Raw genomic sequence first — 23,374 nt, 5'->3', positions numbered from 1 at the left:
AAACCAAATTCAAGGCTCCATAATCATTTCTACATGTGTGCATGTGTATGGCAATATGTGGCAGTGTGCTTGAATGACCAATCCAAGTCTGTCGATGCACGCTTGGGTGACTTCAATTCTTTCCTTCACCACTAACATCTCATCATTCAATCACAGCAAATCATTACATCCATGATTGTGCAGTCCACCGCCAGTGTACTTTCGACAATGATGCCTAATGTACACACAGAAAATTATGCATTCCAAAAAACAGTTTCTGCATAAACCTGATGCACCACTCTGTGTATAAACAAAGAAATTCTTGTTTAGTTTTCTGACCCACTTAAAAGGGGCTTCACATTAAGGTAACCATGTTAGAAACATTCTTTGGACAGAATCATTTCATCACATACAAAATGTGCTCCTATGTTTTGGGACATACAATAAATTAAAACTTCCAAGCCACTCTGTGAATGATACCTCTCAAGTGTTACATGTTTACATAAGGCAAACTGTGTAAGCATGATGACAGTTCCCTTTCCAGCTTTCTCCACTCAAAAAAAAAACACACACACACACTGGCACAGGAGCAATAAACACAGAAATGTGGGCTATTGTAAATAGAGAAAAACTGTCACTGGGACCGTGAATGTTTGAACTGAAACATGGATGACAGGGCTGCCCTGCTTTCTCAGATCAAACAGTGACAGGCTGTTTGAAGAGAAACACGAGATGGTTTGCACAGCGGAGGAAGTTCAAAGAAAGAGAACAATTTTTATGGGCAGACTGTGCGATAATCTTGCCTTCCTGACAATTTTCAAACAGGAAGAAATACTTGGTGGGAAAACGACCTTCTTCCACAAATCTTTCGCCAGTAACTGCTTGCCATACAGCATTTCATGAATTACAGAAAAGAAGACACTACCTCACAACCCCTGTACACAAAACAATTCAAAGGGTGATTTTAGGGAGACAAATTAAAGCATAAATCATGGTACTTTGGTGTGACTCATGCAAGGCTTTTGTGTTTTAAAAGCACTATATTGTGCAATAACATTAGTTTGTTGAACAAATGTTAGTTTCACTTTTAATTTCATTATGTTCTATTGTATGTATTTCAATAAAGTAACAGAGTGATAAATCAAAATCATCGCCAATTTGTCTTTTGTCTTTTGGGGCTAGACATGACTCAAGTTGAGCAACAAATGTTGAAAATGCTTTGTAAGGTTCCGTTCGAGCCATTCTGTCATTCAAGCCATTCATGTCTGAAGTTAATCTCACCCATTTTCCAATAAATAACTATTGTTAGCTCTCCCGTTCGTCTTATAACATTATTTCTCCATTTTGCCTTGGACGTAATTCAGATTACTGAATATCAAATACATGTATACATTTTTATTGTACATAGCCTACTAACCTATTTTATTCATTTTCATTTTTATACATGTATATGCTTTCATATTTGTGTTTATATACGGATTTATTTTTAACGGTTTTATGTTTGTTTTAACTATACCTTTCTCGTAAATTGCAATTTCCCTTGCTGTTGGAACTGGTTAATAAATAAATAAAAATGAATACATTTTGTGTTTCAAGTACAAACTTTTCGCTTACAGCATTTAGTAGTTATAATCCCTTTATGATAAGGGTATTACTTGTTACGGAACCTCAACAAGACATGAAGCACCCCAGCAATGGTGATTAATCTAAATATACATACAGACCATTCTCAGTTTGCCAACGAGATGTATGGGTGGCTCAAGTTTTCCCTTTGGTTAGTTTGGATTTCACCTCAATTTTGTTTGAAATTTATATTTGTCCAATTAATATTAAAGAGAGTTGTATTTTCATCTAGGGTTACGTCATAAATGATGGCAAGCCCCTAGTTTTAGGAGCCACTTGCAGGCAAAACACAGCTGTGTATTAAAAAGGAGACGATCCTATTGGGTTGGAGTACAATAGCTCTCAGAAGAGATTTTGACAGAAGGTATCAGTGAATAACCAAGATCCACTCAACCTTACAACATGCCATGCATGACCACGACACCTCCTTATCCAACCACACTAGGGATCCTTACTGCCTCCTGTACCTCGGTCCCCCTCCAACCCCCCCTCCCCCATCAGACAAGCTGTCGCCCGAAGACACCAACCCGCACATAATGGTGTACAGGTCAGGTACCAAACCCAATTACAGACACTCAGGGGTCCTAATCAGATCTGCCAGCCAGTGGCGTCTAGCCGCTGGACTGTGCAAAATGAATCGGAAAGGAGATGGAGTGATACCAAGTGCGTACACACTCAAGGCAAGTTTTTTTTTTCATTTCAATAACTTCAAACATGTTTATTTTTTCATTAGATACAGCTGGGTATGCAATCAATATGCGGAACCCTATAAACTCAAACAGCCCTCTGAAGTAAGTACATGAAGTTGCGTCCATGTTTTTTTCTTGGCTGATAGACTAAGCTGGGGGGGGGGTAAAGTCAGACACCACAGTACAATTTGAAGGCAGAGCCACATGTATCGCAGATATCGTCATAGCAGTGCATGACAAGATGAAGGTCACATGATCACATTTTCTCCTTATGGAGGGCCATCTGCAAGGGGTGCACACATACATGTTTGTCTTTCCACAGTCCCCCCTCCAATCCAGATTTGTCCCGCCCCCATTCATGTCAGAAAAATCATTTTCAATGTTGGTGGCGTGCACGTAGTGGGATGCTGTTTACGTAAAGGCCAAATAAGCATGCTCCTTCGAAGAGCCCGCTCATTGATTAATTGACCTGCACCAACACTAATGGCTGTGCCCTTTGACACAACGAAGCAAATATTCCCAAACCGATGCATGCATGTATACACATCATTCTAGTTTGAAGACATTGTAGAAAATATAACGGCACAATATGTACAGAGCAGCATACTGAGGCATTGGGTCATATGGTGAAGGATACAAGAGGCTGGGTTAAAATAATGCTTTTAAATTTCCATTGTTCGATCCCAGTAATGAGTGTTTACAACAGTTCAAATCTGTTATTATGCAAATCAATTCACCTTTTCACCCAGATCATGGGTAATCATGTAATAGTTATCCTTTCACGGCATCACGCCCACATTTATCCTTGTATCAAGCACAGCTGTTTGTCAGTGCTAAATTATTACACTTCATAAAAAAATGATGGAACTATTGTTATCCCTGTGATGACTGAATTGCCTAGAGAAGTGACTGGCCGTGACATCAAGATATGCTGTAAAATTTGACAGCTTTAGAAATAAAAACTAGTGATAAAAAATAAAACTGCCAATCATCCACAAGAAATATTGTTGATCAAAGCTGACACCTCGACAGGCCAGTGGATAGCAGGGGACTTCAGAACTGGGCATATTTCTCTTGAAATGACATTGGACATTCTACCAGACCCCAGGTGCTCAAATCCCCCAAGGCAGACAGGGTCTACAACCACCCAGGGACGGGAGAATGGTGGGATCATTATCAGTCACCAGTTAATGGGCCTCCTTGGTCAATGTGACAGGAACCTGTGTAGGCTGACTAGGAGGTTGGAACGGGGAGTGGTGCATGGACAGATCCTGAAGTAATTTTTTTGGGGGGGGAGGGGAGATGTGTTTTTGGGAGGCCAAAAATTTTGAATTCTTTCAATGACACCTCTAATGGCCTTTCAGAGGGGTGAGGCTACATTGGTAGCTTTTTACCGGAAGGGAAAAGATACGGACTAAAAAATTCTCCTTTCTCTCACTATTACAAAAACATGACTTTTTATTTGAAGGGGACAACAGGACAATTTTTACTTTCAGCAAAGAACAGATTACCAGCGTAAATGACATGCTATGTATGACTTGTGACCAGTTTCCCCAATGAGTTTTATGCTAAGGAGGAAAGTTCTCTCTCATAGCATAGCCTGGAGTGGCTTGACCATGGGCAGATAAACTTGAGCAAACAAGAGCTGAAAAGATGAAAACTTATCTATATAAGCTAACTTATAAAAGCTTTACAATTTAGACATTTGAAACTGCTTGGACACATTTCCAGGCTTATTTGATGATATTTATCTCGACAACAGCTCTTTTTTTAACCATCAAACTTCTACTGATATCATGAGGCTGCATTTTACTGGATGTGAAGTATGACTTTTTGAAAAAATCAAAAATCGGTACAAAAACTGCAAAAATAAGAGTAAAATCACCCTTCTCCAGACGAGTGGAACTTTCCACGATATTTCAAGATTTGTACGTACATTAACATTCGAAAGAAAAGGATAAGGAGTCAGGCAGCTTCACACAACAGAGAGCTGTGCTCATTCAAAAGAGACGATGGCTACTGCATACAACCTTCAGTTTTTTTCCAGGCATCCATATGTAGACCATAAGGCTGATGATCCAACACTGTCATATGATATACACAGACTCCATACAGTAACAAACCATTAATATTTTAGAAGCACTCGGCAAGTTATTACAGTCTGACAGCTTATTAGAATAGAGAACAAGACCACACACAAGGAAATAAGCTGCAAGAAAATGGATTGTCCGTTTTTGTGTACACTTTGATGTACAGCGTGGCCACAGACCCCACGACTCCTGTGTGCCTTTTGCGGGTAACCGAGGCGTGAGTTTCGCAGATGACCCTCCGTGCGGGTGCTAAATCGCATCATTTATGCATGAGATTTTAGAGATGGTGGAAACTCCAGAATGCGCCGACAAAACTGACTCTCTTTGGAAAGCAGCTAAATTGAAAATTAATCTGCTCTTTCCACACACTTTCATGCCATCATTGCGACCAAAAATATCCTTCTTGGAAATGTTTTTGTGACCTTTTAGGCTGAGAATAACTTCTTTCTAGAATTGTTGGCACTTATATTAATTCCCTATATAACCACTACAGCACCAGCTCTGACCAAATAAAGAATGGAGGTTTGTAAAAGCAAGTTTGAAAAACTAAGGCTTAGGTGAAGTGTATTAAATTTGTAGAAACAAAGTACCAAGTTATGTTTTATTTCACTGGTTAACAAACAGCAAAGGAAACCAAAGAAACACAAGTGATACCAAAATATAGCTATAATTCCCATCGGAAGAGAAATCTCATCCAACAAAAATGAATTACGGACTGCATCTTGCTCCGTGCTGGAAAACACATCCCATGATGTCTGGGAAATATTCTCGGATCTCTTTACAAATGAACAATTTCCAGCTGAACAAAGGAAGTATTGTTTTGACAATTCCGTCCTTGCATACTGCATGAATAAGGTACATGTACAGTATGGAGAGCTGTGCTTCATTATGAAAATGAACGAAGGGCTCAAGGGCTGATGGAATAGACATTTAGATCTTTCATGATATGCAGCAGATATGCCCATTTCGGAGGTAATGCAAGATCCATGTGCATAAGTACACAAATTAGGGGCATCACACACACTATGAACTTGCATGTACACTGTACATGTACATGTAAACATATGTATGTGTTCATTCACCGTGACTTTGTAAACACCGATTCCTCTTTCACCTGATATGAATGCCGGTCAGGCTCCACTGCTCACAGGAAAATCATCTGCCAAGGTCATCACAATCCAGGTTTGATTACAGATGACAAAAACACAACCAACAGAAGAGCAAGTGTGAAACAGCCTTTCTTCTCCTTGTTATTGTTCCGCAATGTACAGTCCATACCATGGAGTTCCATAGTAAAACTGAATCAAATACGACTCTCTCTGAAAAGGTATACACAAGTCACAAGTATGACAAAATCAGTTTATGTGCAAGGTTGGAAAGCCCACAATGTTAGCTTTCATTCAGTGTGTGGCAGATCTCAATTTCCCATTCCATTTCAGGGATATGCTTTGTCTTCATATCAATTGTTTTCTACTCGTATTAAACTTACAAGTGAGAAAACAGGCTTTGAAAATTTTGAGTCGGATATGGACTTGGGCTGGGAGGATACACCTTAATCCATCCTGGCAACCAACTTGCTCATTTTGAACACTTCTGTTCATGGAACCTGAAACTCTATTATTGAAAGATGTCATTTCTGACAAGAAATGGCATTCCGCAAAGGACTTTGTCATATCAACTTTTGAGCGGGCTGTTGCACACAAAGGCATAGCGTAACTTATACCACCTTTTCCTGGAGTGGGTTGCAAATTAGAAACCAGAAAACACCTGCTCCATATTTCGAGAACCGGATAAAGCAAAATGATAACAGGCCAAGGAAACGAACAATCAGCGGTGCATTTCTGTACCTAATTTATCAGAAGTGTTGAAAACAAGAACGGAGTCAAGTCCTAACAGATGCCAGGTAACAATATATTGTAATGACATAAGCTCACACCAGAAATGCTGTTTTGTTGTCCCAAGCTGTCGCCAAATGAGACCAAGATGAATGATGTTTAGGAAGATGTTTCCAATACTGTCCAATTCCAACCCTCCTCCCCCTTTGTATATATGCAATCCTTACTGAGTTACGTGTTCGCTCATTAGGGGTAATGCATGCCAACAAAGATATGATATCCAGATGAGCATGGGGAGGCTGCAGGTGAAATTAAAAATGGCTGCTGGTCTCCACAAAGCGTGAAGTTACAGTTTGTTCCTCTGAACAAGAAAACCCGCTACAATGGGGTGTGGTGCCCACGTGTCCACTGTAGCTTTCCGCGATAGTAGCCAACCCACAGTGTGTTCATGCTGTTTAATAACAACCGAAGTAATAACACAATCTTTTTGTCTAATATGAGATGAAGACAGTATTGCATCTGGTGAGTAGCCTTTCGAGTGACTTGTAATCAAGACTTTCATTTGAAATGGAAACCGCACACAGCTAAATGAAACTTCTTTTCATCAAAATATCAAGCGCTGGAAATGTGATGCCTGCATTTCAGTCACTTCATAACCTAGCAAGTTTTGGTTACCCTAGCTCAAACCTTCCACCATCCTCCAAAACTCGCCAGGCGATGTGGGAGGATTTTGCAGAATCGAAGGAAGGCACAGCCCAGCTACTGTAACTTGGCCACTCTAACTGGTTCAGCAGTTCCACCAACAGTGAATGAAAAGCACAAAACAAAGTCACTGGTTTCCTGCACAGTGGAGAATTTGGAAGGTTCCTACGTGTAGCATCAATCCTTAGGCAGACCATTTTTTGAATGACACGTCCACAAAAGCAGTGATCAGCACAGTTATAGGCATACAGCTTGCTTCGGCCATTAAAATATGTACTCAAACTGTGCATTTCAAATATCAAACAATTCTGCAGCCATTTCTCAATTTCAAGAGGGTGCCGAGGAAAAAAAAACCAGATACATGTGCAGTCAGATACATTACGGAAACCTGCTGACCAAAAGTACACAGACAAATTAACATTTCAATAAGGATGACATTCCCATCACTCACTTGTAACCAAGTCCTGTTGCCAGGGCAACTAAAGGGAGCAGGAATTATCATGCAAATTGTTTTTCCTGTGCCCCTTATTCTCACCTTGAGTATTTTCAGCTTATCCATCCACTTGCAGCCGTCCTTGTAGAAAGAGCAACGGACAGCCAGTGACATGATCTCCTCTGACATCTTGTCATCAGGGTAAATCTGTCAGATTTATCAAGACAGGGAAACAAAAGAAATAAAATGCGCACCGGTTGAGGGGCTGGTGATGACGTTCCACACAGGGAATTGCACGTGCCATAAGTCTTTGTCCAAGGGTTGAAATATATTACTAGGATTAAATTTAAAATCTGTGTGGACACAACAATGGCTACTGCAGAATACTATTTGACACACTGAAAGCAAAATATAAATGCATGCATTATTCCTAACCATTTGAACGATTTGAACCAGAAAAAAACCAAAATCATTCGGTACATCTTTTATTTATAAAGCAAACATTGGTCTTGTGCTATATCTGTTGTAAATGTCAAAAAGGCATATGCATTGAATAATAACACGTAGATTATTACATATATACAATTTCCACAGCTTCCGAAGCTCGCTCCGAGGCTGAGCGTGAGGTCTGGTTACTCGTAGCGGTAGTCAGGGTTTCAGGCTATGCATTTGACAACTGACGAGCGTCCACATTTGGCCTCAATGAGAAAAAAGGGCCTCCAAGGTGATGACAGTTTGATTATTTTACATGCATTTGTGTGACAAACAAAAAGTGTCCAAAATTGCCTGTAATATGCTCAAAAAGATGCAAAGACGTACATTGCAAGTAGCAACAATCTGTCTTAAAAACAAGAGCCAGTGCTGAACTGCATCATCATTTGTTGTATGTTCTGTGGCCTGAGTTACACGGCTCCGAAGAGTGACATCCGATGTCGGGGTAAAGCCGCAGCATCAACCTTCAGCGCAAGAGTGTCTCAAGGAGGGCGTGGCAAAAAAATACACCGACGACTGACATTGCGCATTAGGGACAGGACAAGAGAGCGAGGAGAGAAAAGAGGATGAAGTCAGACTAAAAAAGGAGCAGGAGCTGAGTGATAAAGAAGCAAATAAATTATGTGAAATCTCCTGGCAAAGTAAGATGGAAATGGGCACAAGCTATAATGGAAAAAAAAATGCTAAAAACCTGAAGGGGGGAGAGTTTTTTTAATTTTCAAATTTAATATTCGATACATGTATCTAAACATTCTGCAAGGATCCAAACATCAGGCCCTCTGACTTTTTGATGGAAGATAAGCGTTAAGGAAAACATTTGGCATCTGCCATTTCACAAATACAAAATTGACACTTTTAAAGCCTCTTTTGGTCGGCAACTTTGCTTTTTCACACATCCATAGCCACAACTTGTCAAAGGAGCATCTGACAGGAACTCCAACAGTATCATTGAGGAGACTTTAGTCCGCTATTCTCATACCAGCTAAATCTCATTTCAGCCTCTGTCCAATTTCTGACTCACTTTGCCAGGAAGGAACAGGAAGTTGAAAAGTCTGGAAGATGAAGTAAAGATAAAAATCTGAATGCTAAGATAGGGTTTCTCTTACGGCTCTGAATGTCGTGAGCTCTGCAGTTGGCACTTGCATCACAGCAGATAAAGAAGATGAAGGCGAGGAAAACAGTCTGTGAAGTAACCAACAAAATTCTGCTCCAAAGCAGAGAGTGCAACCGTCCAAGTGACGCGTTAACGAGATTACATCGATCTTGGCCTCGAATCCAGGATGTTCCTGAGTGCAAGCGGCACCCCGGCAAAGGAGGAATAATCTTGCTTATTTGTTCAGGCCCGGGTTGGTCTCTGCGGTTATATGTCGGCCACGATCTTCCCAGTCACCAGGGCCAACTTGACAAATGATGTGCCGCTACGCGGTGGAGGGACTTCTCAATGAGGCAGGCACGAAAGAGGAACGGGACCAGAGAGATGGAAAAAAAATTGTGTTTCTTGACAAAGTGCATCTGCGGGATGATTTTTAATATCGTCGAGCTCCGTCAGGCGCAATGATGGACCTGGCGGCAGTTCATCATCGCAAATTACACAACTTGCAGTGGTGGCATCGAGGAGCTACATGCGGCAAAATGAAAGGAGAAATTGGACGAATGGAGCGTGGCCAGGCGACGTGACCACACGCTTCCATTTGCATATTTGGTAAGTTAACAGCTGGGGTAATAAATTTTCAGGGAGATGTATGGAGACTGGAATGTGGATAGCTAACTTTTTTTGGTGGTCTTCGACTTTGCTCCATTTGGCCGGAGCTAGGAAGACTTCAAGTGGTGTGAATCTGCGTAGGGGACTGAGGGAGACGGGAAGGGGTGGGGATGTGGGGAGATGTACGGAAGGGGGTGCTAAACATCACAACACTTTTAAAGGGGCACGCCCCTTAACCTTTGGCTGCATTCGAATCTCTTGCCTAGAGCTAGGTCTAGGTCTTCGCTCCACTGGAAATGCGTGGAGACACACAGACCTAGCCGTAGCTCTGGAAGAGCGCCCGTTTCGGACATGACCCTGCATCAAAATGGTTTATTTTGACAAGCTTTGGTATTTTTTCTCCTTTTTTCACTACTAATGAATACATTTTGCCTCTAGGGAAAATAAACAAAACCCTATATACCGCTATCCCCCCCCAATGATTATGGTCCTGAAGGATTCAACTGCCATTACAATTGGCATTTGTACATTCAAAATGATCAGCTGAAAATAGAGATTAAAATATGTTAAGTTTATTTCGAACTTTGTTAGTTCCTGACGATGAGTTTGGGTCGTAAGTGCAGTGTAGTGGACACATTTGATTTTTTTCCTTTGGAGCAACTTTTTTTTCCTTTTTGACAATGAACACAGTAACAAATAAGATCCTGGCTGGAACACCAAATGGTAAAATTTCAACCTACTGAGATCAAAAGCAGAAATAGTCAAATTGAGGATTTTTTTTTCTTCTTTTCATTAACAACCTGCCAACTACACTGTTTTATGATCACATCCAACACATCTTGAAGGACATGCATGATTGATGGGGCACATATGGACAGCAATCAGCAAGGCTTAAGCAAAAAGTAAACATTCTAATGCTAAACGGTCATCTCCTACATCTGCCTTATGCAACTTTCAGTTTCATGACAGGACGGGACTTAACCCCCCATCCCTATCTTTGCCAGGCTTAAATCTGTTAGATTTATGTGGCGACGTTGCTGTGGTGCAACGCAGGTGCCAGCTTTCATCAAGTTGATAGACTAACGAGACTAGCCCTCTAACATATTCATTGGATTAACTGATTTCAAAAATGGACAGGATCTGGGTGCGGTCCATTGGAAAAATAATCAATTTATGAGATGCAGATTAGTTGGAAGGGACGATGGCAGAGGACATCTTTAAGAGATGACAAATACGCCAAAAAGCGGTCATAAAAATTTTCTTCTCTACATCATGTTGACCCACAACAATCCCTTCTATAATTAAAAAAAAACCACATGGGACAAAAGAGCACAAAACACTTCCAAAGGCAAGTAAAGATGAAAATTCCATTCTTTGAACCAAAGAATACCCCGTGCTGATCTCTGATGTTTCCTAGATTTTACCAATTACAAAGCCTCAGCAAATGCTTTCATCCCCCTCCCCCCCGAAAAAAAGAAGAATCTTTCATTAGAGGCAAGAACTACCCCATGCCGACCCCTTCATCCTGTAACGGTAATCATTAATACCGAGAACAAAACGTCAAGACGCAAAATCATCCGTACTCATTGAAGATTCAAGGACATGCTCTCTGCAGTGAGGACCATCATTGGATAATCACGCCGCGGCGCACACAATAGCTGATACGATGCCTGAAATAGTTTCCCATCACAAGGGGAAAATGTTCGGAGCACTAGAAGAGAGGCCACTTACCTTAGCGTAATCTAAGGGAAGCCGATCTTCAGGACACTCAAAGACACCAGCACTGCAGGAGGGAAAACGAGGAAAGAGAGGGGAAAAATTAGGGTTGAGAATGCAAGGCGGGTTAAAGAGGCAGGAGCGTCTGAAGTGGACGCTGGAAAATGAGGCTGATAATGATGTCATTGACCAACGACTTGTTGGAGGACCTGGAAAATTGAAATCTGCTGGGTGATAAAGGAGAGAACAATATCTAATGGGTCTTGGAGGTGTGGGCTTACAACAACAGGGTTTGCAAATCACATTGGGTCAGGGCAACCATCTTTCCGGGGAAGCTACCTGAAGAAACAATTCATCAACTATCTTACCCTCCATATTTACAATATTCAAAATTATACAAATTATCTAAATTCCCAGGCCACTTATCACACTTCATGTACCCATTTTCTAGAGTACCAAATTGCACCAATGTCAAATACAGATTTTGTTTCCAACCACTTCATCAGTTACTCCTTGAACAAAGGTTATCTTATATATGAATGTTAATAATAATGGCACAACATACAGTGGTGAATCTTGTTTTATTGAATATCTCTTGTGAACAGAATCCCTGACATCCTAAGCTTATCCCATTAGATTTTAAGGGTGAGAAAATAAGAGGAAAGATTCTGGTGCCAACTGCATTGACTGAGATAAATAGGCCTTGAAAAATAAAACAATAAAGAAACCCAATCAAAAACAAATACTGTTCTAGATACCAGACCAGAATTGGAAACTCCTTCAAAGTTCCATCACGGACAACCTAACCTACCAGGATCAGACCAGGGGACACCATATGCACAGTATGCAAGCCACGTCCAAGTTGTCTCAGGCTGAGATGTTTCAGGACCGATCTGCAGAGAAGTTGGCCATCCTCCAGACAATAATCGCAACCCAAGCTCTGCCTGAATAAACTAAAAACCTTCAAGGCACAATTCGGGGCAGCTCAGTGTGTCCATATGGAGCTGAACATACTGCTTACCTCATCACCATGCCCCAAGGCACAGCCCCAGCAGATCAAACCCCATGATCTGCCGCCTGTGACTGATAAATGCCCAGAGGGGAGGAAAGCTCACTGGCTGGGAGCAAATTGCTGACAGCTAATGATATAAACCTACATCATGTGGAGGAGAGCCTGCTGGACAAATGTTACTACCCTGCAAGAACAAAACTGAACCAATACAGGGGTATACCCCATGTATACCTAATCTTGTCAGAGCTGTTATCTGTGATGACTGATGGGAGGAACTGTTATCCCTGGCTGTCATTTGGCACTGTTCAATTCAAGGACAACATATGGTTCCAAGTTGAGGGGTGCATGCTTACCCATGGAAGAACACAAAATATATCCATCCTGGTCGGTCTTTGTAAACCTTCATAGGGGTACCAAAAACATGTACCAAATTACCCTGCCCTGAATCCTGCACACAAATCCTGTTCAGGTTCCAGGGTTTACCTTTTACAATATCAGCACAACTTGTTTAGAACGTCAAGATGTTTTAAAATAGTCATACAATTTTATCACAAGGAAAATTTTATCACCGTGGAAAAGCAGGATTGAAGGCCTAAACCCTATGTGACTCTCAATGGTGCTAAGTTTTTTAAGAAAGGTTTTGCTGCTAAAGTTACCACGCCTTTCAAATTTAAATTGAAGTTTTCTCTTGCCATTACTTCTTACTTCTTTGGTCTTCATTTGGGTGTCCAAAAACTAGAGGGGCAATTTTAACCATGGTAATCTGAGAGGAGTTATGATTTTCAACTGAAGTAAAGACGTGAAATACTGGAAAACGAAATCATTACCTTTTCGATCAAATTATTAAAACTTTGATGATATAAACCCAATATTTTTAACTAGGAAGCAGCCTAGTCTTCTTTGCTCAATGTCAAAACTGAAACAGTGCAAAAACCTGACCTTGCAGTGACTAACTGCCGCCGGCAACAAACCCACATGATAAGGATGGTCACGTCATCATGGCCCGGCAATGGCATAAATTTTTGAACATTCCCCGGCTAAGAAATTACCCAAGCTCTCGGATTAATTATGCATAGCTTCTGGTGATGGCAGCTGCTTCCAGCTCCATGCCTCGAGGCAATGTGGAAGGGGCAAAATATGACCAAGCACTGGGGCAAACATCCGAAGACCATGAAATTACTCTCTGTACTTTGATAAACCCTCACACTAGTGAATAGGGTCCTGCTAAAGTTAGGACTGGCATGACAAAGTCCAGGCGTGAGGAACCAACCGAGGATGTTTCAAACCTTCGAATTTTGTATAAAAACCACTATAAAAAGCTATAACTTACTCGGATTGCCTGTGAGGTTTCCATGATAAAAACTTATGTATTCATTGCTGTAACAGTCAGAGACAGTCAAATATTCCTTACACTTGATTTGCCACAGTACACACTACATAGACACACAGGGGTCATTTGACTGATTTTGACCGATAGGACAGCTTTGACAACAATGCATTTCTGTCTACATGTAGCTGATATAACTGTACATGTAACAATGAAGCCAGGTTTGGGGGAACACTTCACAATAATCCAGGTACAGCCTAGGGGATAGTTTTGGGCCAGAAAATCACCATCTAAAAATGGCAAGATACATCGGCGAAATTTCAATATGACGTCAAATCTCACACATAATGACACTTGAGAGTTGCTTGTCACTTCATACATTGCAACACTCTCTGAGATTGCCACAGAGCGATGCAGGATATTGGTTGCAACAGGGCGTGTACAGTTCAACTCCACCATCTAGAGAATGTTTCTGTACCTCCATGGAATTGCCTAGGTACAGAATAAATGAGACATTTGATAACTGAATCTGTCATCTGGCAAGTCATGTTCACATCTTATCCTCGTGTGTTAACAGGTTCATCAGCCACCCAGAGTAAAAAAAAAATTATTCATCCACAGTATTGAAAAAATCAACAATGACATCCATGATACACGTAAGAGCCTCACTCTACGATACTTACCACTTTTGTCTCCATATAGAGTAGCGTATCATTCGTACAAGCAGCCCTTTTGCATCAGGTCTCGTGTCTAATCCAACAATGTAAACCAGCATATTCTCCCCAGAAAGTAGGAAGGCAGTGCATGCCTCAAGATACTACATGTATTTTACCAAGAGAGAAGCTGTGTGTTGATTTTAATGGCTGAACGTGCAGACTGTGTGACTGGTATCTACTCAGAGAATTTGCCTCATATGGGGCAAACGTGTCGGCACTAGTTGATTAATATTGGCGAGTCAGAATTCGGTAATGATAAAAAAGTAACCGACTTGATGGTGGTTTGACTTACTGCCCAGCAAATCAACCAGACCTGGTCTCAATTCCTGCTATGGCATGAAAGGTTTCGGCTTACAGTAAGCTCAACGGAAAACAGGACGACTTGCAAGCCCAAAGACACGAGCAACTCATGATGCCTGAGAGATAGCCGGTTGGCCAGTATCGCCTTCCCAGAGAATCTACGAGTCACGTGCAGCAGACGGCGTCAGACTTGAGTTGATTACTGGAGGAGTCTGTGAGGATGGCACGCAACAGGACTTGGAAGCTCGAGTTCCTATCACACCAAGTGGCCCCGGCCTGATTCTCCGGGTATAGGAGAGAGTTAGAAGGTTGGTTTGCGGTTGGCTGAATACAAGGCGGCAAGACTGATGCAGTGATGTGAGCCACCGAACAAGCCAGGCAGAAATGTCCATCCAGAACAGGAAGTCCTTTGCATGTCTTTGTTTATAAGCTACGGTCGATTCATCGACTGGGTCAAACAGACATACACACGAAAAGGGGCCATTCATGTTAGCAGTGTTTCTCCTACGGTTAGAAATTTCTGCAGGTGTTTCAATATCCCAAAGCAGTTTATTTGTGAATAGACATTCAGGCTGCCAGTTGAATGAAACAGCATAGCACTTCATGTTCTTACAAAGTTGACGTTCCCTTTTGCAGTTCCAAAAAAAAAATGGACGGAACAAAATTTACATTTTATATTAAAACAGGACAGCATTTCATGTTCTTACAAAGTTGACCTTCCCTTTTGCAGTAAAAAAAAAATGAACGGAACAAAATTTACATTTTACATTAAAATGGACACTGATTTTTTTTATAGCCTCCACTCGTCTGATACACATGAACAAGCTGCAGAGCACTCAAGATTTTGGCGAAAATGTTCAACCATCAGGGAAGCACTTCTAACGTGACTGTAACTTACTGACCCTTTTTACTGTGTTTTGTTCCATTTGCCAACAAGTTCAATTCTTTGTTTCCATTTACTGATCTCACTTTGAATGCTGCTGGTTGATCTTCTTTGTCGGCTCCTCAAATTCAAACACCCACATACATGTAGGTCCCTTGTGGTGGATTTCTCCATTCCTGATTCGGTAGTTGTGCAAAGTGTTGACTGGTTTGGTGGAATGCGTGCGACAAACAATTAGCCACACAGCGGTAATTTTGAAGCGGTTTGAAGGGGAGGGATCAAAGAGAACGCTGTTTGTGCGGCATATCTGACCTTACAAGCTTGGTCGGCAAACCAACAAACAAGTGGACAATGGCGTTTATCATCACGTTGATATGTCAACTTGCAAAAGGTTCGGTGTTACTGTTGGTTTTTATTGAGTGGAAGAAAACTGGCAGTGTTGGCATGCACAAACAAAAATCGAACGAAAACAATTGGGGGGGAGGGAATTTCTCAACACTAGCTACAACAGCAAAAGATTTAAAAGCTCGTTACTTTATGCATAGTTTTTCATGTTGAAATGAAGCAGAAAGTCCCTCTCTACTTGGCAGGCATTTTGTCAGGCAATAATTATGCCACCTGTTGGTCTGTCTGACCAAACATGCCCTATCACCTCCCCCACCCCTTCCTGGATTTCAAATACATGTATATTCACCTTACCACTTTGATTGGATGACGAGGGGAACACACGCAAAATGCAGCCCAATTAGACAAATAATGACCCAACTTCTACTGACCCAACTTCAACTGACTTTTGTGAGCAGTGTCTGACACCCAGCATAAGAAAACCTCCTGGTGCTTTATTTGGACAGTGACAGAAGGTTTCCAGGCCCTGCCAATCAGTAACCGAAACTGGTAATAAAACCCCAAACCAGCCTGCAACAATGTTATATGTACCAGTACACAGTATTTTGACAGCTCTGCCAGCTGAGAGAGGGACAGGTCACCGACCCCCTGGACCCTACCAGCTGGGATCTGAATACAGCCCAGGCATTAAAGGGGCTTGTCAGACACTTCATGGTATTGTAAACCAGTCACCAGTCACCATGCCCTGGATGTTAAAACTCGAATGAAAATATAGGTAGATTACATGTACATGGGAGACATGTACTACATACAGTAATGTAGCAACTTCTACCAGAGGGACCTTTATAGGAAACCTCTAACAGTTTTGGCATGTATAATGTACGTGTATACTATCACGTAGAAAAACAAGTACTGTGCAATAAATAACAACCCCAACACCATCAAACTCCATCTCTCCATTCAAGCAGATTTTGATGGAAATGGTCCAGCAGGCCCGAGGTGACCAAATGTTGATCAAGTATGACCACAGTATGATGGACTTCAACACTGCGGAGGCCTGCTGTGCTTTCATTCTGGTACTGATGTCGGTGGGTGGATGACTGCAGGAAGCAATGTGGGTGCGCAGGGAGAGTTCAGAGATGGATTTGGATGGATTTGGTCCGGTGTCTGGTCAAAATTAAAAACGGGGATAGGGCTGCCTCTACATGTGGAAAATCTTGAATGCACATCAAAACTAAAAGCCCCAAAACTCTGATCATTACTAAGCCAGAGAACCTGCAGGCTGTCATATTTTCCTCTCCTGTTTTATGATCTGATTTGTCTGATAAATTCAAGCACACGTCTCAAGAACAAAATGTACACATCTTTGACATGAAATCAATGCACAGTTAAAAGTAGCATTTCAAATACATCTACTATTTATCCTTACACAATCCCATCCTAACTATACCAAATTGAGAAATTACAATCGCCAAATCAGAAATGACTGTTACCCACTTTGACAGACATTTTACCATGTCTCCTCCTTTAAACCATAGACCCTCAACTGCACTTTCCCAACAAATTCCTAGGGACCATTCTCCCCTCTGTCTGGCCCTTTATTGTTTTTTCTCCAGGGGCAGTGGATCGAAGGAGGAGTTGTAGAGGGGGGACAAGTGGTAGGGCTGGAAGGTGAGAAAGGAAAACACCTGCTGAGCAAACACGAAATTGACACCTGGGTGCGAAACATGCTACTGGCTCAGGCAAAGTCACAACAAGATGTAAATGGGCAGAGAATCAGTTCTTCAGGAGAGATCATGGAGACAGGGGAGAGGATTAATGTTTGCTGATTGGCTTCTCCACGGAGGTACATAAAACATGTAGGGCTGTAGTAAGGACTCTTCACTCTCAATTCCATTACCTCTGTTCCCAGAAAAGGGTCCACATCCAATTGCAGAGCAGAATATTTGACAGAAGAGTGGACAGCTTGGCATGCAGCTATCTACCAGGGCCAAACTGAAAAGATCGTTGAGACAGGATGACCCTAAAATGATTCACTGGATAATGTAGATATCCCTCTCATCTCATTAACATCCAACACCCTGTAACAATGTTTTAATGTCTTTTTTAGTAAATCAAACACTTTGGTCCCTCAACATGGCAGTCTGATCATTTCTGCGCTGGAGAGAAAGCGACATATTAAACTTGGCTCAAACTTGCTCGGTAAACTTCCAAGCCAAACAATGATCATAATGAGCACAAGCAGGCATCTAAAGAACTGATGAAAACCTGAAAAAGTAGCTCAGAGCAATACCACACTAGCTAGAAGTGGGGCAGGCCAATTAATGGGAGAGCCCAGAGCCGCCTCCCCCCCCCAGCTGGTCCCATTTAGCAAAAACCACAGGCATAAAAATTACCAACAAGATAGTGATGTGCTACCCCTCCCCAGCTGGCATTGTGGCTATCCCCCCTCCCCCCATGCCAGCAGCTGGCAATGGGGCTAGGGTGGGGAGGCAAGGGAGACATTACACAGCAGAGCAAATGGTAATTGGTAGAGGGATTGCCAATTTGCCATTAACTAAGTTAACTTTTGCCAAGAGTAATCACCACTTCAAAATCAAAAATTGTTCACAAAGGCTTAGAAAAAGCAGAGAGTTCACGCGTCGAACTAAAAATTATTTGACTGAGGGTTATCAACATTAAAAATACCACTCCTTATAGAAAAAGCCTGTTCAAATGGTTAAATGGCATAATGAACTTGTACCTTAATTTAATGAAGGTCCCAATGAACAATCATCCAGTTTGGCTGCAATGCCAGTTAAATTAAGATTAGCCTGCACAACGCTGGGTCAATTTCTACAACTACACACCACCCCATTCAGGGTGCACTTCAGTTGTGTTTGCAGAGCCCAAGAGTTCAACAATCCCTCCAAGGCCCACCTCTCCAGTACCTCCCTGTTTGAGGAGACCCGGGGGGGCAGTGAAGGGTCAACGATTGTGCCAGGATTATACTCAAACAATGTTCCTCTCATCCCTCCCTCCACAAGTTGCCCCTGTTATAGGACTGGAACAAGAATAGCCCCACTTGTATGAATGAAGAAAGAAAATGAAGCCTGATGGAAGGTGATTTTACATTCAATCACAGCTGGGTCACTTGGGTCTTGTTTGCCAATGGACTGTGAGTTCACTGTGTTTATTGTTTGTTTTGACTCATAATCTTACCAATTCACTTTCCAAGGGATCTGTGCCACTGGGCATGGCTCTGTTGACAAAATGTCCCCCCCCTCCTTTCTTGGCTTATCCCGATTTACTAACTGGTCCGGAATTTGGGGAAAGGATTTATCTCTAAAAAAAAGAGCTTTGACTGGTGCGTAAAGATAGGTGCAGGATGAAACATACTTCCAAAACAGTAAGGGGAGGAGGAAGAGAAATTCTACTGCTGAAGAGGTGTACTTTGGTCTTCAGAAGACCGGAAACAATAATCCCAGATTCTAGAGTGTCGTCTTAACCGTGATTTGGCCCCACCGGAAAATGAAGTCCATTGTGGGGCTGGGAGTTTGTCTAAGTCATTACAGAGCATTCTTCTCTTGAGAAGAGGGCGATGCTCAAGAGGAGTCAGAAGATATAAGGAGGAATTGTCCTGAGTAAGAAAACTTCTGAGGATAAATGGGACAGCAAGAGAGAAAAGGGGATAATGGTAGTTAGGGGTTAGAAGGGAAGGGAGAGCTTTTCAAGACAAACACAAGCAAGAATCTGGGAATCTGTTTTTGTGACAAGAGTGGTTTAAGTTGAAAAAAAAACAGCAGCCATAAATTACATACACCTAACACCACAATATCACATTACTTCACGAGAGTAACATAATTTTCTGGAACAATTTCAGCTGGGAAATGTCCAAGCATAAACAAGAACTGCATGTGCATGTTTACTGCACAGAAAGACCTGCAATAAAATGACATTAATTATGAAAACACCTATCCAACAGTCATCCCTCCGGTCCATGTTAGAACAGACCTCAGGAAAGCAAACTTTGGAAATTAACAATTGTGCTTCCATCTCCGATGTTGGAACAATATCATATACATGTGCGGCCTAAATAATACCGCATCTCGTCAAGTCAATGCAAATAAATGCACTCTCACCACCAAAATTCACAGCAGATTCGGCCCAATTTTGCAGATTTTCAAAACAAAAGACCCCTTGCAGCCAGCTTCGAATCTCAGTCCCCCAGTTCTCTCCTTCGACCAACAGATCTGCCTCAGTGCAGGTTATATAACCTTCAAGTGCAGTAGGTTATGATGCCCTGGTGTTCCCAACTACCCAGCCCGCTCTGTCAGTGGGCTCTTTTTCAACACTCCCTGTCTGGTTCAAAGTTTTGACAAGTTTTATTGACAAGACCCAAACAAACTGCCCGACTCACACCTACATCCCCAGCCAGTCTACCCCCTCCTCCTCCTTAGCCCATGAATCACTGGCTCTCTGACACAGGTTAGCAAGGGACCACAAGCCAGACTGACATAGTGACAGATCCACCGCCATTCCAGGCATTGCTGACATTCTGGGCAAGTTGCAGGGAGAGTAACTGCCAATGGTCATTTGGATGAAATGACCACTCCACTGGTCTTTTCAAGGGGGTATTCTGCTTTAAAAAAACAAACTCCAGTCAGTCATTGGTGAAAAAAAGGGGCATAGCATTGCCAGGAATTTCCAGGATGTAAAGTGTACAAGTAGAAAATTTGATGGGGCGTAGGCTGAGTCAATGAATCTGTGTTGCTGCATTGAATAATTAATGTTGAAAGAATTTAAAGCTGTGGTGCTATTTTTTCTCTTTTCAAATGTTGATCTATGATCATGATGTGGAACTATGATGGCTCAACAGTCAAGAGATGTTCCTTCACTGAACAAGCTTACTGAAAAAGAAGACAGCGTGAGTTGCAGATGTGCAGTACTGCAATCACAAATGAAACTTACATTCCAAAACGTGAAACTTCCGATACAAGTTTATGCATTAACGGACTTAGACACTAAATATTTGAGACACGTTTCTTGTGGCTTAAAATCCCAACAAGATCTTGTCCTCTAGGAAACCTTGTATTTATGAATCAATAGACTGATGTACATACAAATGAAAAATAATTTCCCAACCTGTGGGGAATCGAGTTGGATTCTCCCCCCAGTGCGTACCGCTGTGGCCCACCCTATCCATCACTCCAAAACCCTTTCACATGAACTCTATCCCGGAATGATAACAAGACATCTGAGCTAACTACAAGTAAAAGGATGCCATTTTGCCAATTCAGCAAAAGAGTCTGTGACCGCAACACGCCTTAAAAAATATTCCAGGACCTACAGGGAGGCAATCTGGCTACAGGATGCTCCACAGATATCAGCAAATGCACTTCTGCTGACGAGATAAGACTAAACAACTGCCAACCTTCCCACTAAAAATAAATCCCAAGGAGATAGGTTTAGCGATGACAGACTGTCGTCAGATAACTACTGCAGCACATTTGTACATGACAGTTATAATCTACAAGCCATGGTTTACATTCCATGTGCTATGCATTCTTGAGTTAATCAAACACCAAAACAGTGGTCCCTATATGGACTTGGCTGCTTGGTACAAAATTCCCTGACTTGATAAGTCCATTGGGGTACCACAGAAAAACTAGCAATGAAACAAACTGATCGCTTTATGTCATGAAACACAGCTCTTTACCAGCAACTGGCATTGCACTTTTGTATATTTCACATGCTAATCTTAAAATTTGGTATAATGTGATCTGAAGTCATAATTTTAGCCCAAAATATTTGGCCTGACCATCCGTCCACCACGCAGAGTAACTTAACATGTAGGCTCTGCTCTAACAAGCTATTCGCTTCCATGCAAATGTTCACGAGCAATTTTGGAACAGGTAGCAGAACAATATTCCATGTACCGAAAACAACATGTATGTACACTTTCACTAAGTCTACCATTACATGTATGTATAATGCACCAAAACCACATTGTATAAGGCGTCTCCAAATTTCCCAACCCATTCAGTGCTGATGCTAAAAAAAAACTCAATTAGTTATCTTTAGACTCTACAAGATCACAGTTTCTAGCTTCTTTGTAGATGTGCAAAGGAGGTTCTCCATCCACGCTCAATGGCGTATCAAGTATTTTCAATTTGGTTTGAACAGTGAAGACTGTGTTACGTCTGAGTCTGAGCTAGCATTGAAGCCGAGGTTTTGGAAAACAGCCCTTTCTCTGTTAAAAAAATTCTATGACCTCACACTGAACAGATCCATAATTGCTCTGGTGCCTGGTGTAATTTGCTCAAATGCCTCAGACACCGTTTATTTGCAGAAGCCCTAGAACTGGCCCATTGTTGAGGATGAAGGTCAGGACTAAATCAGACTGGCAGGATAAATGAGCGAGGACATTTAAGAAGTAGTCTAGCAGGGACAAAAGTGCAGTTATCCTCTACTGAAAACTGTCAAAAGAGTAATTAGCGAAACAGCCAGGGAGTAAGACTGGCAACATTATTTTTTTCATCCACGGCAAAAAAGTTCACAAGAAGACCATTAGCTGAACGTGGCCTACCAATTTGATCTAGGCAAACAGTACATACTTCCTGGCAGGATTAAGGCCTAATGACGCTTTCAGTTCAGGGTTTTTTGGCTCTTGAATGGAATCAAAGTAGGGGGGGCATTTCCATTATTACCAGTTCTGGTCCAAAACAAACAGAAAAAGCTCAAATCAAGTAAAGCTTTGTTAGAATTGTACCACCACTTATGCAAACTCTGCCTGAATAACTTTCCTGCCGACATACAGTCTGATCTGGAGCTCAAGGAGATTTAAGTCCTGAAAAAAGTGGCCAGCACTCTTTTTTTTGCCAGGCAAGTTCTTTGGGTTTTCATAACTGTAAAAAGACAAAACCCACACTGCTCACTATTGACTGACCCTGCCTTGCACTTACAGCCACTCCTGAACAGAAAATGCCCGGAGTAACCTCATCTGCTGACCCCTGTGTTTTATGGGGCAGGGATGGAAAAGGGGGATTATCCAAAGGAGGCCTGGCTGGGATAATTGATAGGGAGTACATTAACCTTTCTGGAGGCACTAACTGTATCTGTTTGATCACACCCTGACCATAAAACATTGCTAATAGTTTTAACCACCTCATAAAATATCCCAGTCAATGGTGCAACCTTGACCTGGCTGGCAGAGCAACAACAGTTAGCTGGGCCTGCTAATGGTCAGGCCTTGCCCTGTTATGCACTTTATATCGTAAATAATGCACCAGGGCAGACCATGAGCAGACCAAGTTTTATTTTCGACCCTTAGAGAGGCTGGTTTTATGGACTTTGCCCAGGTGAGGGGAGAAAAACGCATGTAAAATAGATTTGAATAAAAAACTTAGCCTTCATTTCATCCACTGAAATATCTGTGCATGATTTTAAAAGAAAATCTATTAACCAATCTATTAAAATCTATGGGAAGAGCCACCAATGCAGGGCTTGATAGCTCAGTAGGTAGAGCACTGGTACAGTGTTCCAGAGGTT

General features: G+C 41.8%; 1 protein-coding gene across 6 annotated transcripts in view; it reads right to left on the bottom strand.

Moving 5' to 3' along the window:
* Positions 1–23,374, bottom strand: part of LOC147798084 (TNF receptor-associated factor 4-like) — a 72,558-nt gene that overhangs the window by 27,955 nt on the left and 21,229 nt on the right. For 4 of the 6 annotated variants that reach the window (XM_087140711.1, XM_087140713.1, XM_087140712.1 and 1 more), the window contains exons 2-3: positions 11,277–11,328; positions 7,454–7,558 (exon numbers count right to left, since the gene is read on the bottom strand). In XM_087140711.1, the coding sequence (XP_086996837.1) occupies positions 7,454–7,558; positions 11,277–11,328 (157 nt within the window). Of the gene's footprint in view, positions 1–7,453; positions 7,559–8,949; positions 9,637–11,276; positions 11,329–12,072; positions 12,237–23,374 lie in introns of those variants that run through there. The other 2 variants (XM_087140716.1, XM_087140715.1) reach the window with 2 other exon arrangements.

Source organism: Acanthaster planci, linkage group LG09, assembly GCF_054643075.1.
Source record: "Acanthaster planci isolate LZ-2023a linkage group LG09, COTS_SCS, whole genome shotgun sequence".
Lineage (NCBI taxonomy): Eukaryota > Metazoa > Echinodermata > Asteroidea > Valvatida > Acanthasteridae > Acanthaster > Acanthaster planci.
This window is presented reverse-complemented; position numbering and strand designations above follow the sequence as displayed.